Here is a 13978-nt window from a genome sequence, read left to right on the forward strand (position 1 = left end):
TTTTTTTTTTTTTTTTGGTTTTTTGGGACAGGGTTTCTTTGTGTAGTCCTGGCTGTCCTGGAACTCACTCTGTAGACCAGGCTGGCCTCGAACTCAGAAATCCGCCTGCCTCTGCCTCCCAAGTGCTGGGATTAAAGGCATGTGCCACCACCGCCTGGCTAGCAATTTTCAATATAGCATAAACAATAAAAATGAGGAAATGAAAGATGGTGGCTCTTGGCCAGTTTGTATATATGGAATATTGGTGCATGTGAAATAAAACAAGCTATAAACATTTACAATCCAACAAGTTTTCAATATTATGAGGACCTAAGTGGCTTCAACATATGCTAAAGTGGCTCAAAGTAAACATGATGACTAAAATATGGTTTCTCCAAATAGTAAACTTGGGAGAGAATATTTGCTAGCCTAATATTTTTAACAGGCAGAAAAGTTTTATAAGACAATATGATAAATAGATATAAAAAGCATGTAAATTCCAAAATACATTTAGACAACAAAAAAAGCTTATGTTAGAAAACACAAGACAAACCATAAAATTATAGACACTGACCACCACCACAGAAAGAACAAATGATTTTATTTACCTACCATGTACCCATGAGTAAATGTTTATGGTTCATTAAATACATAGTAATGTAATATAAAAACTCCAAAGCAGGTCCTATTTTTCAAATTCTTTGATTACTTTAAATTGTGTATTCCTTTAACATTCCAGTTTAATTATTTAAATACTACAAAACAGTAACAAAACATAAAATGACATACAGGATATAAAATGGGGACAGGGCTAGCTGTGATTTCGGGGTGTTGATTGGGGAGCAGTAGTATCAAAGACTAGACAAGTATTCTATAACTAAGCTATCCTCACAGTGAAATGAAGAGGCAAACAATTTCCCTGTCATCTACTCAAGCAATGGGTCTGAAAGTACTGTATACAGACCAGGCAAAGTTAGGTTAGCCTACTCTGACATCTACAGTAGTATCAGCAGCTACAAGAAGGGTCTGTCTCAGCCACTTACACAATGCCTGAAACAATACTACCAATGCTCTGAAAACAGAGCTGAGCAATAGTACAGAAATATGCCATTCAATTTGCCTACACCAAACAGCAATCTTACTGGGTAGCACACAGATAAATTTTATTACCATATACTAACTGCTGCTGTTTGGCTATAACTCTGATTGATGAACTGGATTAATGGGCTATTGATTTGAACACAATGGTTTAAGGAGAAACATACAATACTTTGTTTTACTGTAGCAGTGACAAATGCTTACGGCATCCAATAAAATGTAGGGATGTCTTTCCTTTCTTTAGCTTACCTAGTTTAGTGGTGCCCTCTTGTGGGTATTCCGGAAACTGACCCTCTGAAGGAACACTGACAGTTCTCCTCAGGCATCGCCCTTTGGTGGAATCTGTCTGTTGATCCTGTCCTTCCACTGGTATCTATTTAGCCAAGAGACAGAGAAAAAACAAAATAATGAACATGTCTAAGTACTTTCTTACTCATTGATTTTTTAATTAATGAAGATAGTAGTGTGATTTGAAAGTAGGAGGAATGTAGAAATGAAGTTAAAAAGATGTTAAGGGATTACCAACTCCTTTGCAGGAAGCTGCTGTTTAGAAAGTAAACTGAAGGATCAGGAACAGCAAGTATGTAAAATAGCTAACCTGGAGTCTGTACCAATCCTATCTGGGTGTGAACCTGCTCTGGAAGCTCAGAGAACAAAATAAAACACCCACGCAAATAAAAGGAAAAAGAGAGAGAGAAGGCATTCCAGTAACTTTATATGTTGTTCTGTTTTATTAATTATTGCTGTTAATGTCTTACTGTATGTAACTTACAACATAAAATTTATCATAAATATATAGAGAGGAAAACATAGTATATACAGGGCTTCATAACTAGCTAGGCTTTCAGGCTTCAGCTGATTCACTGACACTCCTCTGTATCAGAAATTGGTTTGGAAGTTTTAATTTTATCCAATATTCAAAACGGCAAATATTGAAGAAATAAAAGGGGACCATAAAGTTAAGCTTCAAAAATTCTCTGAAAATTGAGTTGGTTTTGTTAAAGATTTTAAGTAAAACCACACAACTTTTATTCAGTATTGGAAACTATTGTTGGTGGAATTGCAAGTTGGTGCAACCACTTTTGTAAGCAGTCTGGTGGTTCCTCAGAAAATTTGACACCTGAGGACCCAGCTATACCACTCCTGGGCATATACTCAAAAGATGCTCCTACATTTAACAAGGCCACATGCTCCATTATGTTCATAGCCCCTTACTTATAATAACCAGAAGCTGGAAGGAACCCAGATGTCCTTCAACAGAGGAATGGATACAGAAAATATGGTACATTTACACAATGGAGTACTACTCAGCTATTAAAACCAATGAATTCATGAAATTCTTAGGCAAATGGATGGAACTAGAAAACATCATCCTGAGTGAGGTAACCCAATCACAAAAGAACACACATGGTATTCACTCACTGATAAGTGGATATAAGCCTAAAAGCTTGCAATACCCAGGATACAACTCACAGACAACATGAAGCTCTAGAAGAGGGAAGACCAAAGTGTGGGTGCTTCAGTCCTTCCTAGAAAGGGTAACAAAATACACATGGGAACAAATTATAGAGACAGTCTGTGGAGCAGAGACTGAAGGAGGGGCCATCCAGAGACTGCCCCATCTGGGGATCTATTCCATGTGTAGTCACCAAATGCAGACACTGTTATGGATGCCAGGAAGTGCATGCTGACAGGAACCTGATATTGCTATCTCCTGAGAGGCTCTGCTAGAATCTGACATATACAGAGGCAGATGTCGGCAGCTCACCATTGAACTAACTGATTATGAGGTTCCCAAAGGAGGAGTTAGAGAAAAGACTGGAGTGGATGTGGCTTGCAGCCTTACTGGGAAACCAACAATACCAACTAACCAGAGCTCCCAGGGTCTAATCTGCCAGCCTGAGAACACACATGGAGGTACCCATGGCTCCAGCTGTATTAGCAGTGGAGAATAGCCTTGTCCAGCATCAGTGGGGGAGGAGGTCCTTGGTCCTGTGAAGGCTGGATGCCCCAGTGTGGGGGAATTCAAGGGCAGGAAGTTGGGAGTGGGTGTATGGGTAGTGGCACACCCTCATAGAAGCAGGTGGAGGGGAGATGTGATAGGGAGTTTCTAGGGGGAGATGTGGAACAGGGATAACATCTGAAATGTAAATAAATAAAATATCTAATAAAAAGAAAAATAATAATAACTCCCCTCCAGAAAAACAGCATATTTTATCCCAAAGGGGGAACTTTATGTAACAGTAAAAAGTATTTTCTGCTATAGTTTCAGAAGCATATTAAATGATTATTTGCATAAGTGAATGAGAACTATAAACTTAAAAAACTATGCAGCAGGTTATTTTTAAAGAATAAAATGTTTCTGAGGCAAACTGAGGCAAAATGTTTCTTCTTTGGGGAGTGGGGCTTAGTACTTTCCTCACATTTATGGGAGATGAAGTCCAAGGCCACAGTGAATCAGCTGAGGCCTGAAATCATAGCTAGTATAAAGCCCTGTATATACTGTTTCCCCTATAAATATCTATGATACATTTTGTTTCATACAGTAAGACATTAACAACAATAATCAATAAATCAGAAAACATATAATTACAAGAACATTTTTTCTTTTTTCTCCATTACCTGCCACGTTACAATACACTTAATCATATTTTTATCTTTTCTTTTTTTAAAGATGTATTTATTTGTTTTATGTGAGTACACCGTTGCTGTCTTCAGACACACCAGAAGACGGCATCAAATCCCATTACAGATGGTTGTTAGCCACCAAGTGGTTTTTGGAAATTGAACTCAGGACCTCTGGAAGAGCAGTCAATGCTCTTAGCTGCTGAGACGTCTCTCCCTACAAATGGTATTTTCTAACTTTCATCACAAATTGTATTAGTTTGGTAAAGTATATCAATAACTAATCAGTAATAAATTTCTTATGTTTCTTGAATTGTTTTTAAGAAATCACAGTTAATAATGACTAACATTTAATTCTTACTAAGAAAATAATAGGATATATACTGTTCAAAAAGGGAGACCAGTAGAGCATGGGGGGGGTCTTTTCAGGCATTGATGCTGTGTCAAACAGATATTCTTTAAGAGAAGCAAGAGTGGGGCTGGTGAGATGGCTCAGTGGTTAAGAGCACTGACTGCTCTTCCAGAGGTCATGAGTTCAAATCCCAGTAACCACATGGTGGCTCACAACCATCTGCAATGAGATCTGATGCCCTCTTGTGGGGTGTCTGAAGACAGCTACAGTGTACTTATAATAAATAAATAAAGTTTAAAAAAAAAAAAAAGAGAAGCAAGAGTGTAGGGCTTGATTTATTCCTTATATCACATTCAAAGCCTGCTCCAAAATGTGCTGTAGATGTAAAAGAGAAAAGAACCAAAGTAAAGTTTGCAGAATGGTACTGTGTTAATCTTACAGAAGGGAAAGTGTCTTTAACAGTACACAACACTAATCATTAGAGGGAAAATGGATAATCCTGCATATAAAGAGACATTAAGATTATCCTCTGTGACAACTGGTACTCCAAGGACAACAATCAACATGCATCACATCAAATGTTTTAACAAAGCAGAAACAGGTAGACTTGTACCTGACTTGTGCAATGCTCAGTAATCCAACCCCTGAGACTAGGGTCAAGGACATTATAGCTTTGTTCCTTAATGAAACATCTAAAGAATGGATATCCAAGCACTTCCTTGTACTGAAAGTTTACACACTCTTTACAAGACTAAATATAAATGGTACTCGCCATTTATTATATTAACCAAGCTTACCAAGCTTACTCTTTGTACACGCAGAAATCAAAGGCCAGAATTAAGAAAGATAAAATTATAAAGACAGAAATCATGTAATCAATAAAGACAAAACTCTTCCTAAAATACTAAGTAATACAAAACTCCATGAACAGTAACCTAAGTCATCCCTCCCTTTCAGTAGTAATCTATACTGTCCCTACTTAAATAATTAAAGAGTAGCACAGAAAGGTTAAGTGACGTTTATTTTAAAAAGCAAAAGTAACTTTTACTTGCTTCAAAAGTAGAAACTAAGGGAGTAAATTTAGAAGAGAAAAATTTGGATCACTGAGCAAATAAACTCTCTGTAATGGTTTTTCAACTGTCTACTACCTGAATAAGCATTTAAGCATTGCAGTAGCATTAACTGTTTACAATGTTTCAGAAGCAAGAAATTTTTGCTGTTGAAATTTATAAATACCGTATCCATGAAAAACTTCTCTACTATCTGCTTGGTTTTCACTATGATAAAGAAAGAAATACAATACATCCGTCTTGCTATTTGAACCCAAATTTTATTGTCAATTATTTTCTCTAAGTCTTAGCATAGATAAACTATGATCATAAATTTTATTTAAAGTATTTACTCTGAAAAGTTACGTAATTTTATTCTTGATTCAAAGAAAGGAGAATACTGTGAGAATTTTTGTTCTAAATTTTAAAAATTTCTTTTTAAATTTTATTTATGCACTTATTCATTTAATGTGACCATGTATGCATATATTCTTGGGTGATCTGCATGCCTACAGAAGCTAGGAGAGGGCACTGACAAAGTCCCTGAAGCTAGAGTTAAAAGCAGTTGAAAACTATCTCATCTGAATGCTGGCAACTGAACTCAGGTCCTCTGTAACAGCAGCAAGTATTCCTACCATTGATCTCTCCAGTCTCCCTACATTTCTTTTTTTTTTTTTTTTAAAGATTTATTTATTTATTTCATGTATGTGAGTATACTGTTGATCTCTTCAGACACACCAGAAGAGGCCATCAGATCTTATTACAGATGGTTGTGATCCACCATGTGGTTGCTGGGAATTGAACTCAGGACCTCTGGAAGAGCAGACAGTGCTCTTAACCCCTGAGCCATCTCTCAAGCCCCTCCCTACATTTCTTAAGAATATTTTATTATTATAACACTCAAGTTTGTTCCTTAGATACAATATTTTTTAAAAGCCAAATTTACTGGTAATTTTGTTTTGTTCAAATGAACCAAATTAAGAGTTCACAAATCTTAGCATTCTGCTAAGACAAAACAGTTTCAGATATCAATTTGTTCTGTTCTGATTGTCCTAAATTTATTTTACCATTTCATACTCTGGTTTGAAAACTGTTCTTAAGAACTCACACATCTCCCAGTTTCTATGACATCAGAATGTTTTTTAACATTTCTTTGATCTTGGACTGGGCTTCTAAATCACTCTGGAATCAATAAAAAGGAAAAGAACCAAGCACTTCAATTCTCATTTTCTATAGAGGAGGAGGCAGAAAACTGTAAGGAATGGGTGGCTTGAATAGTTTCTAAGACGTTTTTACAACAAAATAAAATGCAAACTCTTTATCCACTTGGTTAACTGTCTATGACACCTGCAGAGCAACTGTATTTATATTAACATATATTCACATAAATATATATATGCTTCCTAGAAAATTCTCCTTACTTACAACTATTTGGAAATTAATTTCAATTTATTCCGAGCTCAACAGATTCTTATAATTCAGCCTCTAAGGCTCCACCCACATCTGCTAAATCAGCACTGTAATGGCAGAGCTCAGTATTGTATTTACAAGAGTCAGATTGGTAGGATTAATATAGTAAAAATGGCCATCTTGCCAAAAAGCAATCTACAGATTCAATGCAATCCCCATTAAAATCCCAACTCAATTCTTCACAGGGTTAGAAAGAGAAATTCTCAAATTCATTTGGAATAACAAAAAATCCAGGATAGCGAAAACTATTCTCAACAATAGAAGAACTTCTGGAGGAATCACCATCCCTGACCTCAAGCTGTACTACAGAGCAATAGTGATAAAAACTACATGGTATTGGTACAGAGACAGGCAGGAAGATCAATGGAATAGAACTGAAGACCCAGAAATGAACCCACACTCCTATGGTCACTTGATCTTTTACAAAGGAGCTAAAACTGTCCAGTGGAAAAAGGACAGCATTTTCAACAAATGGTGCTGGTTCAATTGGAGGACAACAATGTAGAAGAATGAAAATTGATCCATTCTTACTCCTTGTACAAAGCTCAAGTCTAAGTGGATAAAGGACCTCCACATAAAACCAGATACACTGAAACTAATAGAAGAGAAGGTGGGGAAGAACTTTGAATACTTGGGCACAGGGGAAAAGTTCCTGAACAGAACTCCAATGGCTTATGATCTAAGATCAAGAATTGACAAATGGGACTTCATAAAATTGAAAAGTTTCTGTAAGGCAAAGGACACTGTCAATAGGACAAAACAGCAACCAACAGATTGGGAAAGGATCTTTACCAATCCTACATCTGATAGAGGGCTAATATCCAATATATACAAAGAACTCAAGAAATTAGACTCAAGACAACCAAATAACCCTATTAAAAAAAAAATGGGGTATAGAGCTAAACAAAGAATTCTCAATTGAGGAAACTAGAATGGCAGAAAAACACCTAAAGAAATGTTCAGCATCCTTAGTCATCAGGGAAATGCAAATCAAAACAACCCTGAGATTCCACTTCATACCAGTCTGAATGGCTAAGATCAAAAACTCAGGTGATAGTAGATGCTGGCGAGGGTGTGGAGAAAGAGGAACACTCCTCCATTGTTGGTGGGACTGCAAGATGGTGCAAACACTTTGGAAATCAGTCTGGTGGTTCCTCAGAAAATGGACATAGCATTACCTGAGGACCCAGCTATACCACTCCTGGGCATATAATCAAAAGATGCTCCTACATTTAACAAGGACATATGCTCTACTATGTTCATCGCAGCCTTATTTATAATAGCCAGGGGCTGGAAAGAACCTAGATGTCCTTCAACTGAGGAATGGATACAAAAAATGTGGTATATTTACACAATGGAATATTACTAAGCTATTAAAAACAATGAATTTGAGAAATTCTTAGGTAAATGGATGGAACTAGAAAATACCATCCTAAGTGAGGTAACCCAATCACAAAAGAACACACATGGTATTTATTCACTCACTGATTATTGGATATTAACTCAGAAGCTTAAAATACCCAAGACTCAACTCACAGACCACATGAAGCTCATAAAGAATGAAGACCAAGTGGGGGTGATTCAGTCCTTCTTAGAAGGAGCAACAAAATACTCAAGGGAGCAAATATGGAGACAAAGTGTGGGACAGAAACTGAAGGAGCGGCCGTCTGGAGACTGTTCCACCTGGGTATCCATCCCATGTGCAGTCATCAAAGGTAGATGCTGATGTGGATGTCAGGAAGTGCATGCTGACAGGAACCTGATATAGCTATCTCCTTAGAGGTCTGCAAGAGTCTGACATATACAGAGGCAGATGTCGGCAGCTCACCATTGAACTTACTGATCATGAGGTTCCCAACAGAGGAGTTAGAGAAAAGACTGGAGTGGATGTGGTTTGCGGCCTTAGGGGGAAATCAACAATACCAACCAACCAGAGCTCCCAGGGTCTAAACCACCAGCCTGGGAGCACTTAGGGAGGGACCCATGGCTCCAGCTGTATATTTAAGGGAGGATGGCCCTGTTGGGCATAGTTGGAAGAGTAGATCCTTGGTCCTATGAAGGTTGGATGCCGTGTATGGGGGAATTTGAGGGTGGGGAGGTGGGAGTGGGGGGGTAGGTAGGGGTACATCCTCATAGAAGCAGGAGGAGGGGGAATGGGATAGGGGTTTTCTGGGTGGGGGTGGGGGGAATGAGGTAAGGGGATAACATCTGAAATGTAAAAAAAAAATTAAAAAATCAAAAAACAAACAAACAAACAAACAAAAAAAAAAAAAAACAAGAGTCAGATGCTCACTGAAGGTTGACAGCCACTGCCTTAAGATGTAGTTTTCTCTCCTTCCTATTATGGATAAGCATCTCAAAGTGTCCAAAGTCTCCTGGATATTATGTTCAATAGAATTGCATTTCTCCAGAGGTTCTCTGCTTCCTCAGCTTGCAATTCAAACGAATGTGCCCCAATGGGGAAAAGGTACATAGCAAATACCTGAGTAAAGTGACCAGTACAGTGTTAAGCTGCCTGTTAGCCAATGATTGAATATATATGTATATTGTGGAAGGGGCTATATTGAATATATTTGTATATTTATTGTTTTCAGGATAGGATTAGTCATCTATCAATTACTCTATCATAGCACACACCTATTTTCTTTTATCCAAATTCTTAAAACAGTTTCTTTACTGGTATCTGCCTCCAATAAGCTTTACATAAGTATCAGTAGTTTCAAAAGCAAATCCGATCATGTTATAGGGAGGCGTAACACCCTTCAGTGGTCCCCTCGGTCTAGCAGTGATTTCAAAGGAGAGAAGTGTTTGCAGGAGATGGAGGAGAACCTTTTTACTTCAGCTAGAACACAATCCTGTTTATCTGCTCTTTAGGAATTGCACATAGCTTTTCCACAATGATACTGTTCAAAAGCACTACCCTACAAAGTACACACTCCTCATTACAGAACACAGGTTTCCCATAATCTAGCCACTTGGTGTCCAGTTTCAGATTTTACAGTCCAGGAATACCAAAGTGCTTGCCCTAATACAGCCTCCACTCTACAGTTCAGTGCCCCTGTTTTATTTATTCTCTCAACTTTAAATTCGTTGCTCATTTCTTTTCTCTTCTGTACCTGTCAGATAAACTCCTGTTCACCCTAAGGTTCAGGATAAACTGACATTTCCAAGACTCTTCCCTGCGCACTAATGCCCTAACTGGCCATTAAAATGTAGCTGTCTTAGTTTCCTCTCATAACAACCTTTTATCACTCTAATTATTATACTAATTTATAACTTTAAACTAATTTAATATAAATTAACAGTTTGTACCTTACTAGCTACTTCCTAAATCATAAAATAACCACAACCCACAAATGAATGAATAAATCTTTTATGGGTAGGACGAGGACAATTTTAGGCAAAGGGAAAAGCATTTAGGGAAGAGGCTAGTTCGCATGCAAGTTTTTTTTTTTTTAAATGTGTTGTGGAAGAGGAATAGGAAAATTGGCTAGAGCTTCTTAAGATATAGAAGCAGAGTAGAACACCAAAGTATATCATGTCCACACAAAACACTCCAGGTCATGTATATAATTCAAGGGGTATTGGGAAGCCACCTAAGGCTTTAGATATCTGAAATAGTAGGCTCTTGACGAGTCGTCCTTCTTATTGCTTCTTGTTTCAATATATACTACAGATTAATAATCAGAGCCCTTGTTTTTAAAAAACAATCCCCTTTAAGCATAATTTGGTAATCTCCCACTCCCAGTAGTCTCAAAATAATATATTTAATGAAATCAAGGTTTTTTAGTAGATGAGAATTTTGTAATTTCCAGTTCAACTATATTATCATCAAATATTATTTTAACAATACTTGTTTAATTATTTTATGTCTATGTGTATCATGTGTATACAGGTACCCACAAAGTGCAGAAGAGTCCGCCTTAACTGGAGTTACTGATTGTTGTGAGCCATCCAATATTGTGCTTGGAACTGAACCTGGATCCTTTGCATACATAAGCACTAAGTGTCTTGAGCTGCTGAGTCACTTCTCCAGCCTCACTTTTTGTCTTCTTTCCATCACCAAGATTGGTACAGAAAAGACGAACTGTGTTTTTATCTTTATAATTCCTAACACAGATATTCATAAACAGGCAAACATTACATTTGTTAAAAAAAATTAGAAAATTATTCTGAATGAAATATGCCCCAGGTATCAAACCCCAGGGTAAATGGCAGGTAATTTTCAGCTGTTTTGCAGTCCAACTAATACTTGCAATCAATATATACAAGGATAAATATATTTTCAAGCAAATTATATTGAGATGTTTTAAAACTATATGATGACTGCCTTGCTGCCTACACAACTAGGATCCAGCCTTAAAAATCAGAACAATGGGGACCAGAGAGATGGCTTGGTGTTTAAGAGTCTTGGCCACTCCTGCAGTGGTCCTAGGTTTAATTCCTGGCGCCTAGAGGCAGCTCACAACTATCAGTAACTGCAGTCCCATGGGATCCAATGCCCTCTTCTGGTGTGCAGATATACATGCATACAAAATATGTGTACAAATAAAATAAATTAATAAACAAATCTTTAAAAAATCCAAAACACAGAAAGCAGAGATATACCTTTTAATAAAACAGAGCTCAGTTTACTCTGATAGGTTACTGTTGCTAAAAGAAGCTTACAAACTCAGGTTTCTTCTGTATTTTTATGCTGGCTACACCTGAGAGAAGCATATTTGTTTTGTCTTGGTTTTTGTTTCCTCTATCATTTTCCCTCTACTCCTAGTCTGTAGTTTACTTGGTCTTATCTCTTGAAGGGAAAATAAAACTCAAGAGTTTCTCAAAACCCTCATATGCCCTCTTTGAACTAGCTTTAAATCAAGTCATTTGGGTTTCTCCTTGGACCTATGCAAGAAAATAAATTTCATAACACATATGCAATATTCATTTGGCATGCAATTGTATACAAGCAATTCACTGAACCAGTGAGTTATTTTCAAGGTGTCATTTTTGACAAATTTCTTTTTCATCATTCTTGCCCAATCTGGCCTTCTGCTATATTTGGTGTTTTTAACATTTTCCATGTAAATCCCTCAAACAGACCTTACCCAATCTGACAAGAAACACACAGAGATAAAAGAGGGCATTGAAACACACACACACACATGAATACTATATATATATATATATATATATATATATATATATATATATATATATGCACATATATGAAAGTGACACTAGACTATTACACCCATCGCATACTCCATCAGTGCCTGGCTAAGGATTCAGCTTAAATTCTTACATGGTTCTTTTGATTTTCTTTTAAACACAGAAATAAACACTTCCAAAATAAGCTGACTAAAGTTTAAAACAGCCTTTTAAGATAATTTTAGCAGAAAAGTCATTAAGCTTTTCAAGAAACTGTCAATTATTCAAAAGAAGTTTCAAATTATCCTCATTATAATTCTTCTGTGTGAATAAAAGGTAGAAAGTATTGTATCACAATCATTCCATAAAAATGAATTTCCAATAATTTCTTCCAATAAAATTAACAAAATATAAAACTTCTTTGAGTAACAGGTACAACAATGGTCTCATTCTTTTAAAGACTTAATTACACATCTAACTTAATTGTGGTAGAGCAAAACTGCCTGTTTCAGGGCATTAGATTCTTTTCTAAACAAATGTATCATCCTTTCATCATTCCTTACTTGGCTCAATGAAATATTCTTCTTTCTAGCTCATCTAACTGTTTCCACTCTCCTTTACTCATTGTTCCACATGACCAATAGAATTCTTTAAGAGATGTGGTGGTCTGAATATGCTTGGCCCAGGGAGTGGCAGTATCAGGAGGTGTGGCCTTGTTGGAGGAAATGTGGTGTCACAGTGGGAGTAGGCTAGGAGACCCTTCTCCTAGCTGCCTGGAAACTAGTCTTCTGTTTGCCTTTGGAGTACCATGCTTGCCTGGATGCTGCCATGGTCCCACCTTGATGATAATAGAGTGAACCACTGAACCTGTAAGCCCCAATTAAATGTTGTCCAGAGTTGCCTTGTGTCTATTCACAGCTGTAAAACTCTAAGATGAGAGGCAAAATCTGATGATCACTAACCTAATAAATACTTTCCATGATCTAGATCACTTAAAAAAGTAAAGACAGAATTCTTTATCATGGCCTTCACTACTCTTGTTTAGTTGGTTCTTGCTGCCTATTACTTTTTATTTTGCAAACTGTTCCAAAGGCTCAGAATGTTTTACTGTTTGCCAGATGTTTCTGGATGATATAATTATATGATTGGTCTTCCCTTGTTCACTCCAGGTAAACTATTATTTCTCCCTTAAAACATGGACAAAATACTGGTATTTTTGTAAAGCCACTTTTTGATACTTTCTATTACAAATCTAACCCACTTATGGCAAGAAATCACTTAAAATTTCCCTTGTAGTTACAATAATAATTTTTAAAATATAATGAAATAAAAATTCATATAAAATCTAGCATTTAAAAGTGAATAGTTCAATGACATTTAGTACATCCAGAACATCGTAAAACTACTACTCTATCTAGTTGGAAATAGTGATGATTTTATATTTACCTTAAATACTGCAATGGGACTGCTTCTTTGTGACTTCATCACTGTGTGTTAAATGTTCAATAATACAGGATCGTGTACAACATTGTGGCACATGATTTAGCTTTAGAAAAAAATGATTTCATTCTCTGAGTAGGTATATAAAATAGTATAAATTCTTAAGTTTTCACAGAATCCGGAGATAGTGGATACTTTCAAAAGTGGGATCCACTGAGGAGTCTTTAGATTAGTGAGGGGCATGCCCAAAAAGGGACCAGTGACAAGGACCACTGACTCCATTTTGTATGGCTTCTCAGCCCGAAGTGCTTTGTTATACATTGAGGCCATGATGTGCTGCCTCACTACTTACCCAGATGCCATGACCAACCGATCACAGAGTGGAACCTCCAAAACTATGAGCCAAAGTAACCCTTTCCTCATGGAAGTTTAGTACCTCAAGTATTTGTTGTATAAATAGAAAGTGGACTAACACACTAAATACAGGGGAAAGGAATGGAAGAGATAGATCTCAAGGATATATGAAAGAATCAGATATTTTGGGCACTAAGTTTATAAACTGTTTTTGTTTTGTTGTTGGTCTTTTTTTTGGCAAAATTGGTTCCATAAATGCGTACAAGGAATTATTATTAGGTGTGATAGCACATGCCTGGAATCTTGACTTTTTGAGGCTCAATAAGGAGGATCTTGAGGTTATTTTGAGCTTACCAAGCAAGTTTAAGGCCATGCTTATATACAAAAACAAAAGAAAAATTCCCCAAACAATTACTTTCTTTTCCTTCCTTCCTTCCTTCCTTCCTTCCTTCCTTCCTTCCTTCCTTCCTTCCTT

General features: G+C 36.8%; 1 protein-coding gene across 2 annotated transcripts in view; it reads right to left on the reverse strand.

The window, feature by feature from the left end:
• Rasal2 (RAS protein activator like 2) overlaps positions 1 to 13978 on the reverse strand; it is a 258472-nt gene that overhangs the window by 138243 nt on the left and 106251 nt on the right. For both annotated transcript variants that reach the window (XM_028758525.1, XM_028758517.1), the window contains exon 3: positions 1327 to 1450. In XM_028758525.1, the coding sequence (XP_028614358.1) occupies positions 1327 to 1450 (124 nt within the window). The remainder of the gene's footprint in view (positions 1 to 1326; positions 1451 to 13978) is intronic.

The sequence above is a fragment of the Grammomys surdaster genome, unplaced genomic scaffold (genome assembly GCF_004785775.1).
Source record: "Grammomys surdaster isolate TR1022 unplaced genomic scaffold, NIH_TR_1.0 130, whole genome shotgun sequence".
Classification (NCBI taxonomy): Eukaryota; Metazoa; Chordata; class Mammalia; order Rodentia; family Muridae; genus Grammomys; species Grammomys surdaster.